This window comes from Anolis carolinensis, chromosome 2, assembly GCF_035594765.1.
Source record: "Anolis carolinensis isolate JA03-04 chromosome 2, rAnoCar3.1.pri, whole genome shotgun sequence".
NCBI classification, from domain to species: Eukaryota; Metazoa; Chordata; class Lepidosauria; order Squamata; family Dactyloidae; genus Anolis; species Anolis carolinensis.
This window is the reverse complement of record NC_085842.1, coordinates 210,422,555-210,439,288: the sequence shown is the minus strand read 5'-3', so window position 1 is coordinate 210,439,288 and position 16,734 is coordinate 210,422,555. Positions and strand designations below refer to the sequence as shown.

General features: G+C 41.0%; 1 protein-coding gene across 1 annotated transcript in view; it reads left to right on the top strand.

Annotated features, from left to right (window-relative positions):
• Positions 1-15,407: 15,407 nt before the first annotated feature.
• The window catches only part of itgb7 (integrin subunit beta 7), a 40,961-nt gene continuing 39,634 nt past the window's right edge, over positions 15,408-16,734 (top strand). The window contains exon 1 of the mRNA XM_003216720.4: positions 15,408-15,613. Within this exon, the coding sequence (XP_003216768.3) occupies positions 15,611-15,613 (3 nt within the window). The 5' untranslated portion in view covers positions 15,408-15,610. The remainder of the gene's footprint in view (positions 15,614-16,734) is intronic.

Here is a 16,734-nt window from a genome sequence, read left to right as displayed (position 1 = left end):
CACAGGATGTTTACACCCAATACCACTGGAGAAATTATACTGTTTAGCCAGTATTGCACCATCTGACATCCATCGGGAAATAGCAGCCTGTAATGAAAGGACCAAGGCGTTGACATCTCTGCTCCATCCTCTGTTCAAATATCAGCCAGCAAGCCAATGCCTTAAATCAAGAAACAGCTTCCTAAGATCCACAGAGATACTCGCAGGAAGACTTCAGCAAGCAAGAGTCCAAAAGTGGCAGGCTAAAACCTGGAACCTTAATCCGTGACTTTTTGTGTGTGTCATGAGCAACTTGATAAACTGCATGAGAAACTCATCGCTGGGCACACAGAAGACTCCGTGACTTGGAAGCGGCTGAACAGACTGTGCTCTGGCATCACAAGGAGCAGAGACAATCTTAGGAAATGGGGCTACAAAGTGGAGTTCACGACATGCGAGTGTGGAGAAGAGCAAACCACAGAACACTTGCTACAATGAACCTGAGCCCTGCCACATGCACAGTGGAGGACCTTCTCACAGTGACACCAGAGGCACTCCAAGTGGCCAGCTTCTGGTCAAAGGAAATCTAGTATAATGCCAAGTGTTTAACTTTGTTTGTGTTTTTTAAATACATTATAACTGTATCCTCAATTTGCTTCTGACATGTTAAATAAAGAAATTGCCATTTTGCATTTCTCCAGTAGGTGGTGTGCGTGATTCTACAAAGTCTGGGGAGGTATAATTTATCTAATTCCTCCCAAACTGAACAAATTATCTCTCTCTATCTCTGTCTCTGTCTATCTCTATCATCATCATCATCATCATCATCTTGCCCTCCCAAATAGGTTACCAGAACAGGAAGCATTATAAATAGAATACTGGTGTCCATGTGTAAATTTAATTACTATCTTTGGGCTCTCTCCTACAAATCCCTCCCTGCCTAGAGTGTGCAGAAATGTCATATCTTTGTCACTGCTGCAAGCCATGCTCTTTATATAAACATTTATGGGTTCTGTATCAAAGATGCTAAATCTTGACACCCTTGTCCTGCTTCTGCCTCTTAAATGCATGTATGCATACATACATACAGTGGAAACAGTACAAATTAAATGCAAGACACAGCTGGGTCTGTCTGTTCCTAAGCCTCAAACTGCAGGGAAAGGTGGCTAATAAATTATTATTATTTTATTGTATGACACAGCAAACAAGATAGATATGCTGGATTTCATATCACAAAATCACAAATCGAACACTTCCCAAGTGTTTAGGACTGTATGATGTATTTTCAAATGATGCATGCAGATCCCAGTAGGGTGGCCTTTTGCAGTAGACAGATCGTAATTTTGTCAATGTCTATTGTTTCCAAATGCCGGCTGAGATCTTTTGGCACGGCACCCAGTGTGCTCATCACCACCAGGACCACCTGCAATGGTTTCTGCCAGAGTCTTTGAAGTTCAATCTTGAGGTCCTGATAGCGGCTGAGTTTTTCCTGTTGTTTTTCGTCATTGCGACTGTCACCTGGGATGGCAACATGAATGATTCAAACCTTTTTCTTTTCCACAACTGTGATGTCTGGTGTGTTGTGTTCCAGAACTAAGAGCACCTAACCCATTAGCATTATGGAGAATCAAACCAAGTCTATACTGGCTCGGTCGTCGCCCAGGATAAAAAGGACCGCGGTGGATGCTGCTGATTCTGGACATCCATCGACAAGTGAGCTACAGAATCAAAATACAAATGAACAGTCACAGAAGCGGCAAAAATACACAATGCCAGAAAACCATACAAAATTGTTGTTGTTGTTGTTGTTGTTGTTGAACAGACGAGATCAATGGCAGCCTCATATTCTCACACCGTTTTAACAGGAGTGTGATTGATTATCTCTAGCTCTTCATTCTATTTTTAAAATTCCCTTCTCTAGCAGCATTTTCCCTTCAGTGCGTTTTTTAAAAAAAAAATACAACATACTTCGCTGAAGAGAAAATCAGGCAACAGAATCAGGAACTAAAAAGAAAACCAACAATACATTGGATTGACTAGCTGCACCTTGCACAAGTTATATTGAAGAAAATGTAGATGAGTCTTCAGCAGGAATTCTCTCTTTAGTAACCTAACTATCAAAGGGGCAAATGAGCTGAAATGAAATCCACCTATATATCCACAGATAAGTGAGTCAAAGGTATGTTGTTCTTGTTGCCTGTCTAAGGAAAACCTATAATAGGGTTTTCTTGGCAAGATTTGCTTGGACATTCATGGACATCCCTAGTGATACAGCATTTTCTATATGGTGCTTCATTTGACCCATAGATTCACAATACTTAAATTTACAATGGCTTCTTAATTTTGACTTTCAGAGGAGATGTTGGTGATGGGATGCTTGTAACATTTTAAACAAACAACTATAAAACAAACAGAAAGTCTACTCTGGAGAAGAGGACATGTGATAATTGTCTAATTATTCCATTTTTACCTTGTGTGGTATTGTGAACCAAAGCTTGAAATGTTTCTTTTTAAAAGTAATTCATTCTGATTATTTATTACAATGTTTCAAACATAACAGCTCTGTTGTTCATTACTTCTCTCTTCCTTAAGAACGGTTAAGATTGCTAAAAGAATAGCACTTTTTCAAAAAGGTAGAGAAACAAAAGCTGGACTTCTAAAAAGTCCTAATTTTGTATTAATGCCTACAAGGAACAAGGTGTCACAGCAGTTTGAGTGTTGGACCAGGAATTTGAGCAGTGGTTCCCAACCTGTGGTCCGTGGACCACTTGTGGTCCCCAAAAATTAAAATATTGTCTGCAGACTCACTGTTACTACACTGTTGCAACAAGAGAGACTGATCTCGTGAAACCCTCTTATAATGCCAAGGCAACAGGGATATCGGGAGGGAGAGGCTGACTACCCATGAAAGGCTCAACAACAAGCCTCCTGCCTGCTGTTCCTCCTCCCCCCCCCCCCCCCCCGGGTGGAGCCATTCCATGTGGCATCTGAAAGTTGGGGCGCCTTGATATCTTCGTTTTTAGGTCTGTTCCTGGGGTTATTTGGGGTGCTGATTCAGAAAATTGCATTGGATAGACCACATCAGCTCTAGATTATTAAATGTGGCTTTCTGTGGGTGAGCAGATGGCGCCTACTGGATGGCATATGTTCTGTATCAGAAACTAGAACTGATGTGGTCTATTATTCCATGCAATCTTCTGAATCAGCATCCCAAATAACCTAACTAAATCTAAAGTTGACCAAAAATTGATTCGTAACCCTTTTGGTACTAATGTCGGAGAGTGGTCCCTGGTCAAAGAGGTCCCTGGACAAAAAAAGGTTGGAAATCACTGACCCTGAGGCATCAGAATTTAAGTCTGGAACTGGATGATCTTGGCCCAACCACACTCTCTCAGCCTCAGAGGAAGGCAAAAATGAAGCACCTTCTGAATAAATTTAGACAATAAACTCCCATTAAAGGGTTGCCTTGTGTCTCCATGAGTTGGAAAAAATTTGAAGGAACACAACAAGAAGCTAATGCATCCTTGCTTACGTGAGTAGCTGCCTGACACACAGATTTCTTTCAGTCTGATTCTTCCTTCCCTGCTTCTACTCACATATATAATCCCCTGCCTATTTCCCCTCTCGCGTGCCCTCAGCACTTTTTCCTCTGTTTCTTACATGTTGTACCTCCCTCCCTTCCTTCCTTGTACACACAACAGCTTCCTCTCAAAAAAGCACACATGCACATATTCATCCAGAGCAGCACATACCCTTTCTGAGAATCACATAAGACTAGATTTTTTGCATTTATTTAGAATATCTCTGAGGGCTACCCAGAAAAAAGCACAGTGCGGCCTCTCTGGTATATTTAATACTTATGTGATACAAAGATGGAATTCTAGCAGCAAAGCTACTAAATTTGTTGAAATATCCTCTTTTACAAAACGATTAAAAGCTCTGAGCTTATTTTGATTAACATTTGTCCAGCAAAAAATAAAGATAAAGCAGTCTGCTCTCCATTCACTGTGCTCTGTGTTCGTTAGACCTCACCTGGAATACTGTGTTCAATTCTGAACACCACAATTTAAAAGAGACATTGACAAGATGGAAGGTGTTCAGAGGAGGACAACAAAAATTATCAAAGGTCTGGAGACTATGCCCTATGAGGAGCGTCTTAAAGAGCTGGGTATGTTTAGCCTGCAGAAGAAAAGGTTGAGAGGAGACATGATAGTCATATATAAATATCAGGGGTGTGCAATTCAGCAAAAATCCAATCCATTTTTCAGTCCTGTTTTTGGCTAACCCCCATTCCATTTATTGGGAATTTCCCAAAATTGGGAGCGGGGAAATTCTGTTTCATGATCTGTCAGCTGGAAGTTCAGTTTTTACTCTGGGAAGATCCGGCCCATTGGCGACAACAGGGGAACTGGCGAGGCTCCTCTTCCCATCATTTTTATGGCTATTGGGATGAAAATGGCCACACTTGGAGGACGGGTTTATGAAATTCAATAAACTGTTATTTGTGGTTTTGAAGTGTCAGCCCATTTAATGGTCCACCTCTTGGAGAGATGCCTGGAAAAGGAATGCGGTGTAGCAATATGCAAAAGAGTTCATGATGAGCTTAATGATTTAATAGGGTACAATGTACACAATGGATACTTGTCATGTCAATGGGAAAAACTGACCTAAACATGGGTGTTGGGTCCTATGCAAAGGTAGTCCTGATTTTTTTTTAATGTGAGACAATCTCTTTTGGAATTTCAAGATCCTCTGAAGTTCTATGGTCAACTTCCTCTGGTCATCGAATTGCACTGGAGAAGCTAGATTCATAAAGAGAACATTTGAATCAAATCCATAAAGGATCAAATCTGCAAAAGTCAACAATGCAAATAGGAATCACAAAACTCATGCCTGCCCAATAATCTGGTATTAAAAACAAAGCTACAGGGTGGCAAGGGGAGGGGCATATATTAGGCTATATTAAAAACATAGCAATTACAAAGATTCTAGAATATTGTCTGATCTAAAGGACTTCTTTACATATTCGTATTGTTACAATTTCAGCAAGAATGAGCTGAGTCCTAGAAAAAAAATTATACTCCCACTGCTTAAAATGATAAATATAAGGTAATTCATCACTGTGGGGGTCAAACAATTTCCTCATTTTATAGCTGTTTTGGGTTGCACAGCAGCCACTCAGGTTGTGGTGTTGTGGTTTTGAAGGTGTTTCTGACTCACTATTTAGTGGGAGTTTGCTTTTGCCCGGGCCCCTGGTGGTGGCGCAGTGTGTTAAAGCGCTGAGCTGCTGAACTTGCAGACCGAAAGGTCCCAGGTTCAAATCCCGGGAGCGGAATGAGCGCCTGCTGTTAGCCCCAGCTCCTGCCAACCTAGCAGTTCGAAAACATGCAAATGTGAGTAGATCCGGAGGGAAGGTAACGGCGCTCCATGCAGTCATGCCGGCCACATGACCTTGGAGGTGTCTACGGACGATGCTGGCTCTTCGGCTTAGAAATGGAGATGAGCACCAACCCCCAGAGTCGGTCATGACTGGACTTAATGTCAGGGGAAAATCTTTACCTTTTTACCTTGATTTTGCCCACTTCTAAGGCTGGGAGAGTGTGACTTGCCCAAGATTGCAGTGTTCCATAACAAAGAGGGGATTTGAATCCTGATCTCCAAAATTGTAGCCCAAAGCTCAAACAACTGCTTCATGCTGTCTTTCCCAGCCATCCAGGGACTGGGACTTATCACCTGATGAAGGTTTCCTAGAGCTGTTAATGAAAGGACGTACTAGAGCTATGCCATGTGTAACATTTCATAAGTGAAACATAAGACGCCTAGACATAGCCCATATGCAAACTAATTAAGAAGAAGTTATTTCTGGAAAAGAAAATGGTCAAATACAGAGTATTTATATGAAAGGGATTTTTTTAAAGCATATACAGGAATTCCATCCATAAACCAAATCTGATCCAGAAAAACAATTCTTTACCCAATGGGAGAAGATATTTTATTAAATAAATTGTTAAACTATTATATTAGTACGTATGACAGAGGAACCAAAGAGATTCCGAAAGACAGTAAAGGTAAAGGTAAAGGTTTCCCCTGACATTAAGTCCAGTCATGTCCGACTCTGGGGATTGGTGCTCATCCGGCGTTGTCCGTAGACACCTCCAAGGTCATGTGGCCGGCATGACTGCATGGAACGCTGTTACCTTCCCACCGGAGCGGTACCTATTGATCTCATGGTCAGGAAGTTCTTCCTAATGTTAACCTCATCACATGGACAAAATTGTCCGTCCTACATCAGTTCCATCTTACTTCAGAGATTGAGTTCATCAGATCCAATCAGATGATGTAGATCTACTTCTGGGGTTCCATCTCTAAAGTAAGGTGAAACTCTCATCAGAGGCAGCAGTGAAAACACGGGAGATTTCCTGTGTTCTCATTGAGAAGAACAGGGGAAGTTGGGTGGCAACACTTTCCCCTCGGGAAATGAGATAAGGAGCAACGTGGGGCAATGAATTCCCCACACCCCATTTGCCATGATCAATGGTGAATTTCCCTGCTATTGCCCACAATTTTAAACTCAATGTGATGAGGTCCTTAGTCTTCAGGGCAGCAAAAAAAACAAGCCTGCTCTATCTTCCTTATAGCATCCTTTCGATTATTTAAACCAGGGGTCCTCAAACTTTTAAAGCAGAGGGCCGGTCCACCATCCTTCAGACTGTTGAGGGGCCAAATTATCATTTGGAAAAAAAACAACGAAAAAATTCCTATGCACACTGCACATATCTTATTTGTAGTGCAAAACAACAACAATAACAATGAAAGACCAATACAATATTTTAAAAATGAACATAATTTTAACCAACATAAACCTATCAGGATTTCAATAGGAAGTGTGGGCCTGCTTCTGGCCAATGAGATAGTCAGGTTAATTAGGATTGTTGTTGTTGTTGTTGTGTGCCTTCAAGTCATTTCAGACTTTGGGCGAGCCTAAGTCCAAAATTATTTATTTATTCATTTACTACATTTATTTACTACATTTATATCCCACCCTTCTCACCCTGAAGGGAACTCAGAGCAGCTGTATGTACATACAATATATTATATTATTAGCATAACACAATATTAGCATTATATATTACTATATTGAACTATACCACTATACTGTGATATTATATGTAATATATAACATATAATTAATATTATTATATGGTATTATTATTAATATTATATTGTATAAAATGATAATATTATTATCAATATCATATGTATATACAATATATTATATTATTAAAACTGATATAACAATATTATATTATAAATGAGGACAGAGGCCAGGTAAATGACCTTGGAGGGCTGCATCCAGCCCCCGGGCCTTAGTTTGGGAACCCCTGATTTAAACATATCAACTGTGTCTCCTCTCATTCTTCCCTCCTGCAAACTAAAGATGCCCAGCCATTTAAACCGCTTCTCATAGGGCATGGTCTCCAGACAGTTGATAATTTTAGTCACTCTCCTCTGGACATGTTCTAGCTTGTCAATCTGTCACCCAGATTGTGGTAATCTGCTGCTGAGGAAGAGAAGAAGAGGCAAGGATGGCTGCATTATGCTGAAGCTCATAAGAGATTAAAGATTCCTTCCATCCCAGATGCCACTGCCCTGTCCAAAAAGGAGGAGGAGAAACTGGCTCTCTCTAGATCTAGAAGCAGATGAATCAAGAAGCATTCATCCCAACTGCCACTACCCTGCCTCAGAAGGAGAGAAGAAGAAGCAGTATCTGCTGCAATTAATCCCTTCCCACACTGCCATTCTCTTTTCCATCATATCTTAATTAGATTAGAATCCTGAGAGCAAGGAACTGTTTTGCTGTTTTTCTACTTATAAAGTGCGGCATACACTAAGTAATAATATTTTTAATAACACGCTAAAATCGTGGCATGTTGTGTTAACGTGATTTGCAAAATCACCTGCTACTTTTCATGTCAAATGGAGTGACACACAATCACCCTTTCCAGAAGCGCACTTCATATTATCATTCATTCCTACCCACAAAGAGCTGGGATGGAGAGATAATGACCACTCCGAAGCTACACCCCTCTGTCTTGCCATTCATCTCTGGCCAAGAGCCTTCCTCCCTCCAACAACCAACTGCTATTTTTGAGGTCCCCAACGGTAGAGGAAGCAGTTTGTCTTCCCACCATGCTTTGACCCAGCTGGATTTTGCTCACCACGAACTAGTCTCAGGCCATCGCCATTTTATCAAAAGCATAACGAACAAAAGGGAGAGATTTGCATAAAACTTGCACCTGCTATCTTATGTCCGTACAGGAAAACCAAGATACAAAAAGTACAATCTAAATAGAAATCCAATATGTTTCAAGATCACATTGAGGACTGGAAGTGGATGACAACTCTCTCTACTCTCTTTTAATGTCACTTCATCTTAGAACCAGACTTTGACTGGACAGCCTTTTAAATAGATTTTCAAAACTCACAACCTCCGAGGATGTGGGTGAAACGTCAGGAGAGAATGCTTCTGGAACATAGCTATACAGTCTGGAAAACACACAACAACCCTATTTTCAAAACTATTTGGAATGGCCTTCCTAGAAAATTCTACCTGGTGTAATTACAAAATATTTTTGATGCCAGGTCTCTTATTTGGTAGGTGTTTATGTTGTGAATATATATATATACAGTAGAGTCTCACTTATCCAAGCTAAATGGGCCGGCAGAAGCTTGGATAAGCGAATATCTTGGATAATAAGGAGGGATTAAAGAAAAGCCTATTAAACATCAAATTAGGTTATGATTTTACAAATTAAGCACCAAAACATCATGTTATACAACAAATTTGACAGAAAAGGTGGTTTAATACACAGGAATGTTATGTTGTAATTACTGTATTTTTGAATTTAGCACCAAAATATCACGATATATTGAAAACATTGACTACAAAATTGGCTTGGATAATCCAGAAGCTTGGATAAGCGAGGCTTGGATAAGTGAGACTCTACTCTGTGTGTGTGTATATATATATGTGTGTGTGTGTGTGTATGTGTATGTGTGTATATATATATATATATATATATATATATATATATATATATATTCTTCGATATCTATATATGCACATAATGATTCAAGGTGATATTTTGGGGATGGGTCCCAAGTCTAAACACAAAAGTCATTTATTTAAATACATTTTGCGCACATATCCGGAAGGTAGTTTTCTACACAATATTTTAAATTATTTTGTGCAGGAAAGACATTTTGTACACTGAAAAATCAGGAAGCAAAGGTATCCTATGTCAACTACCCATGTGGACAATTCTGGATTTCAAAGTATTTCAGATTTTGGAATTCCAGATAAGAAATGCTCAACCTGCATTTATTTCTGCTTTCACTCCTTCCCCATGGGTTTGGCTAGAGGAGCAGGGATGCCTTAAGGAAGGAAATGTATCTGTATTTTATTTAGGACTTCAATGTTTTACATATAGAAACCACTGGTCTTCATGTTTTGGACTTTTTCTTTTTGGAAGCGTGACTGCTTTACAGAGAACACAGAACTTTGTACAAAAAATATGTGCTGTGCTTCATTTGGGGCATGCTGCACTGTTATTGCTGGCTTTGTTACCTAAAAGGATATATTTTTAAAATGTTAATCATTTTTGTCATATTAATATATCAAGTGACTCCATATAAGCTCAGAGAGTGAAATTATTTTATTTATTTATTTACAGCATTTATATTCCGTCCTTCTCACCCCGAAGGGGACTCAGGGCGGATCACATTACACATATAGGCAAACATTCAATGCCTTTTAACATAGAACAAAGACAAACAAACATAGGCTCCGAGCGGCCTCGAACTCATGACCTTCTGGTCAGAGTGATTCATTGCAGTTAATTGCAGCTGGCTTGCTCTCCCGCCTGCGCCACAGCCTGGGCCCAATAATTTTGTTATTAAAGTTATATTATGGGCTCTAACAATGGCACATTTGTTTTGGTTGTGTTATTTATAGATCACCCTTAGAGTGTTTTCTTGTTGGGTGGCATATTAATTTAATAAACAAACAAATAGAAGACTGTCTTCCGGCAAACCATGTGGTGACAGCCTTCTTTAAAAAGACATGTCACTATTTAGTGTCCCCATTTATTTAATTCCTTTCCCCTCCCTGTACTATTTTCTTGGATGCTTTGTCTGGGATTGTCTTATTTCTGATGTTTGTAACATGCTCTGGAAGAATGCTTTGGCTAAAAAGAAGATTTAAAAAATCCTAAAGAACACTCTAAGGCCTCTTCTACAATGCCATATAATCCAGATTATCCACATTTTCTGCTTTGAACTAGATTATATGCATCTACACTGCCATATAATCCAGTTCAAAGCAGATAATCTGGATTTTATATGGCAGTGTAGAAGGGTCCTGAGACTGAACTCAGGTCCAAAGGCAACAATCTCTACTCCTCACTGTTTTTTTCAATACTTCTTCTCATCCTCATCCTTATCCTAATCATCACCCCGCTCCCAGGATTGAGATCCAGGATTAATGGGAAGAGCTTTACCCACTGAATTTATGCCTAGCTGTGCCTCTTTCATAGGTACATCCAGCCAGCATCCACGACTGTTGAGTGAGCTACTTTTTAGTGCAATTTAGCAGTAGCTACATTTGATTACATACTTAGAGTATCACCATAGGAATGGATTGTGGTATTTTGTTTCCTGAGAGGAGAGATCCACCTATAGCATCCAAGAGTACATCCACACTGTAGAATTATTGCAGCTTGGCACCCCTTCAACTGTCATGATTCAATGCTAGAAATCATGGGAGCTGCAGTTTTACAGGATCTTTAGCTTTTGCTGCCCAAGAGTGATGGTACCTCACTAAATCACAACTCTCATAATGATAACCGTCACCCCGGCCTTCAAATTGATTTGAAAACGCAGCGGAGAGTTCCGCCGGTCACCCACAAAAGGAACGGAGCGGGACCGCAACAGACTATTATTAAAAGACCTTTTTTTCCTTCATTTTCCTCTTCCCTGAACTATGTAACAAATCCCCCCAATAAAAGTAACATTTATTTTAACAGTAACACTCTCTATCTGGTTATTTTGTATCTTTCCCTGACTCCTTCCTTCGCATGAAATCTCTCTCTCTCTCTCCCGTCCCTTTAACTCCGGTTGAGGTTTCTCTGCCATAGATTAACATGGCGGTCGATATAAATTGGCTCATATCTCTATCAAAATTACCCCTAGAACGCTCCTCTTTTAGTCCTAACCCTTTCTAAGGCTCCTGACTCGAAGACAACCAGCAGAACCGGAATCGGTCCAGTTTTCGGCACCTCAACAGCTGACTGTCAAACGGGACCGACGGCTCCTTTCAAGCCAAGTTACTGCCTTATCCCGGACTTTTCTCTCCCCGCAGCCCGCGGAATGGGATTAAGAGATCCCTAGCCCCTTTCTGTGTACTGGGGATGGGGGAATCGCTCTCTCGCGGGGGAGACATAGTTCTCCAAGGACCCTCATCCTCTACCGCTGCCGGGGGGTGCCCGGACGGGTGCCCTCCACGTTTTCATTCATACCTTCGTGATTTTATGAAGGAGAAGAACATTCTTCCCCAGACCAACCCCTGGACTTATGAAATCCCATACTTCCAAAGACTACAACCCACATGTGCCCCCCCCCATGCCATCTCCACGAATTCCTCCCATCACAGATGAACTCTTTTTCCTCATGTATTTGTGAACTTTCATATTCTATGTACTTGGACACTCTCATGACTCACTGCTGTATGAACTTCTAATCGTTGGGCTAACCTCATGAATTGTGAAATCATACTGTTAGAACTCCACTTCTATATTGGGTTCCCCAGATGTTGTAAACTTCGTTTTTATCAAATGTTTTCTATTGTTTATATCATTCATGATTCCCCTTTATGCAATGTCACCCACCTTTATGGATTCTCCTTTATTTCCTTGGAATCTACCTATCGGCTAATATGTATTTATACTCTTTGGGATCCCCGGAAAATATGTGTTTTTCCCAGCTGGGTTTATGTTCCAACTTTATTTTAATTTTCATTCTATCCCATATAATTGTCAAATCGTGAAATCAAATGGGAAATATTATGACCCTAACATGAACTCTAGCCCTATGACCCAGACCTCCCTTCCCAAAAACAAAAGGATAATCTGCCACAGTTTAATCCAATCTCATTCCGATCGCATGGACAATATAGGGTTTAGAGTCACCAAATTCCTAAAGGTGACCCGCCCCCAAGGCAAACATTGTCATATCCCAGGCCAGGACGCCGCTGGAAGGCACCCTGTGGGGCCGTCAATGACGGCTCATCACCACCCATCACCACTTCCCGTCTGACACCCCAAGGCATATCTAAAATCTGTGAACGTGACAGGACCCCGGACACCCTTGATGGGTGCCATTAATTCCTTTAGAAATCGGCTGGGCCAGAATTAATCCGATGTTTCCTGTCCGGTCACCTCATTGTTTCTATAGCTCCTGCCTCCTCCTCTCTGATTGGCCCGAGGGGGGACAAAAAACGGCTCCCCATTGGGCCAGCAGGGCAAGGCGGGAAACGAAAGCCCGCCTCGTTCAACCTCTCAGCCTATCCGCGATCAGATGGGCAGGGAAGCGGGGCGGGAAATTCAAAGGGCTGTCAGACCGAAACATTGTATAAATATGACTTTATTTGAAACATATGTTACGCTAGTAGATTGAATGATCGCTATTAGCGTCCTTTTCAGCTGAATTGCTCAATAAAAACTCCTTGGCGGATTTTCCTTCAACTTGGCGGACCTTCTTCATTTCAGGCTTCAGGTTGTATTGCGGCTTATATTCTTCTTTTGGCTTCGCCAAGGTCCGTTCCCTCAGGACCGGGTCGGCTCTCTCCTTAAGGGGCCCGATCCCCCAGAAACGCGGTCGATAACAATAATTCCACAGCATTGAGCCCAGGCAGTTCAGATGGCGGATGTGCATGCACATAAAGGAAAACATTATCATCAATGGGGAAAATTGAGAGGCATCTCTCTCGCTCATTGTTTGAGCTATCCCAATGAAATTTGCTACAGTGGTAGTACACAGAAACCACTGTTAGCTCACCAAATCTAAGAACCTTTGACTTATTCTCAGATTTTTGGCGAATTTTCAAAGTTTTTATAAAAAAAATTTTTTTTAATAATAACAAAAATCTGTTCCTGGTTTGAAAGTCTTATTTCCTGTTTCATTGGGTTGTCTTTAGTTTGAAAGTCATTGTTCTACTTCAGAAACTTTGTTTTTATGGCTGAAACTTTGTTAAATTGGTGGACAGTGTCCCAGGAAACCATAATGTGCTATCATAGCACCATGTCCCTTGCGCAAAGACAAAATTTTGGCAGTGTAATAAAATTTTGCCATGTTTCTATGATAGAACCAATTAGGAGATGACATTTATCATCCAGGAACAGAAATCATAGTACACCACCAAATCACTCCTGACAGATGGCCATCAGCCTCTGAATAAGGAAATTTGTTCCTGGTTTGAAACTGTTTCATTGGGTTTTCTGGGGCTGAGAGTGTGTGACTTGTGCAAGATCACCCAGTGAGTTTCCATGGCTGAGTGGGGAATGAAGCCACAATCGTAGTCCAACTCTCAAACCACTACACCACACCATGCTGTCCCAACAAGGGGCCACTGTTTTTTCCTATGAGGCTTAAAACCTCAGTCTTTTGTTTTTTATGAATGCTCCCATGAGATTAAGGATGTGGGTGAACTACAATTCCCAAAAGTCTTGGATCAACCCACCCAAAACTCCCCCAGGATTCACAGCTGGCCATATTGAGTCTGTGTGCCAAGCTTGGTCCAGATCAATCACTTTTCTTTTTATCCCAGATTATATGGCAGTGGGGACTCATATAATCCAGTTTAAATCAGATAATCTGGGATCAAATCCTGGGAATTAGGGCAGTGTAGATTCACCTGAGTCCCCTTCCACACTGCTGTTATATACCAGCATCTGATACCAGAATTTCTGCTTTGAACTGGATTATATGAGTCCACACTACCAGATAATCTGGGATAAGAAAATAATGTTGGATCAGATTCTGGGAATTAGGGCAGTGTAGATTCACCTGAGTCCCCTTCCACACTGCTGTTATATACCAGCATCTGATCCCAGAATATCTGCTTTGAACTGGATTATATGAGTCTACACTGCCAGATAATATGGGATAAGAAGATAATCTAGGAGTGGGTTTCTTCCTGCGCTCAGGAGTGGATGGGTCTTACACATACACAAAACTATAGAATGAATTTTAAAAGGAACACTACTAAAACATTTTTGTGTGCCCGGGTTTATGCGCGGGAAGATGGAATGGTTTGCAAGGGAGATCCTCCCTCCACTTTTGCAAGCTCGGGTTTAAGCACAGGAAGACAAAGATCCAGGCTCCCTCCACTTCTGAAGCCGGTTTAAGAGCCCCATAGAAAGCAACCACTCCAAAACGGGAAGGGGGATTTCTCTCCTGAATAGCAAAGGTTGGTTGAATTAAAACACTTTCCCATATATCCGAAGGTTATCCGAAGGTATTTGGAGGCATGGGCACCAATGCTTCGAATTGGAAGGTTAATTCCGAAGCGCCAAACCACCTTGGAATCCCATTTGGATCTATTTTGATTAACAAATTTATTACAATTTTTTCGCTCATCCCTAGGACACAGTATTCCAGGTGTGGTCTGACCAAGGCAGAACAGAGGGGTAGCATGACTTCCTTGGATCTAGACACTATACTCCTATTTATGCAGGCCAAAATCCCATTTGGTTTTTTTGTCGCCGTATTGCATTGTTGGCTCATCTTTAACTTGTCCACGAGGACTCCAAGATCTTTTTCACATGTACTGCTGTTGAGCTAGGCATCCCCCATGCTGTATCATTGTATTTCATTTTTTCTGCCTAAGTGGAGTATCTTGCATTTGTCCCTGTTGAACTTCATTGTGTTAGTTTCGGCTCATCTCTCTGATCTGTTAAGATCGTTTTGAATTCTGCTCCTGTCTTCTGGAGTGTTAGCTATCCCTCGCTATTTGGTGTCATCTGCAAACTTGATGATCATGCCTTCTAGCCCTTCATCTAAGTCATTAATCAAGATGTTGAACAGAACCGGCCCCAGGACAGAACCCTGCTTATGGCACTCCACTCGTCACTTCTTTCCAGAATGAAGAAGATGCATTGGTGAGCACCCTTTGGGTTCATTCACCTAGTCTATTACAGATCCACCTAACTGTAGTTTTGCTTAGCCCACATTTGACTAGTTTGTTTGCCAGAAGGTCATGGGGAATTTGTCAAAGGTCATGATTTCTCCCAATTTCCTTTTTTCTTCTTCTGTAACTTGCCCCACCTGCAGCTCTTTCATTATGTAACATTTTGGCTTCTTCGCAGCCATCAGAAGAGAGAAAAGATGCATGCAAACTGTCACTCACCCAGTGCTGAGCGCAACAGAGGAAGTGCCTGGCCAGCCTTTTTTTGACTCCTTTGAACTGGAAACACCCTCCTGATACACTTGGGATCTGAGAAGCTGCTCCTTTCTCTCTCCGTTTGCTCGAGTCCACATGACACAGGGATCAGGGAGAAGCCTCCAAAGATAGAGAATGGTAAGCTGTCCTACAAGAACTGTTCATGTTTATCATTCTGTTTGGAAAAGTGGCCACTTGAATAGAGGAACAAGAGTCTGCTAGCTTTCATGGTGAGTTAAAGAGGGCTTTGCATGACCATCTGCACTGTCCACACATCTATTGGAGGCACAGGAAGTTTGATGCTGTTTCTAAGAAAGAGCAGAAAAGGAAAATGATTCATTGAGCTGGTTTTGTTCTTTCAACTTTTAAAGAGCCATTTTGCATCAAAGGTGTTGTCCACCTCACGTTGCACATGGAGGGACAACCATGAAATTCATTTGAAAAGTTGGCTGTGCTTTAAAAATCCACCGCCACCCCTAAAACTGAATTAAAGAGATAAATGAGTTGTAGGGATGGTGGAGGATTTTTTATTATTTGTAAGGAACTGTTGAAAAACTAAGTGTTATCCCTAATATCTATCCCCATCCGTTTGCTTTCAGACTGAATGCTTGCAAACCTTGCAACGTTTCCAGGCACTATTTACACACTCTTATTATAATTATTCAGTGTCAAAAGTACTAGATACTGTATATTTATTGATAGGGAGATGCAACTTTCATGTCAAATGCTTGTATAATCCCAGAGAATTGTAAATGTTCGAAACTGGATGGGGCATTTTCAAACATTTTTTTCCTTGTATGATCACTTAATTTTACAAAAGGTCACAAAACCAGTATAAATGAGAAGTCATGGGCAAATTATGGTTATTTTTGTGACATGAGATGCAGTCTGTAAAATTCTCTAAAGCTACTGCGAATGCAGGGGTCCAGATTCCAGCAGGAATCTGTTATTCTTAGGGGAATAAAAATTCACATGTTTTCTGCCTTCAGTAATTCAGAAATTACGTCACAAAAATTGCCCGTGGTGGGACTTTAATGAACCATGGTCAATATCACTGGCGCGATGTTGTTTTTATTATTTATTTATTTATTTATTTATTACAACATTTATATCACGCCCTTCTCACCCGAGAGGGGACTCAGGGCGGCTTACAATAAACACACATATAAAAATTATACAATACACTATGTTTTTGAGTGGTAACATGGATTAGCAATTTCGGGAGACACCAGTAATCTTTTATTTTGCCTTCCCATTTT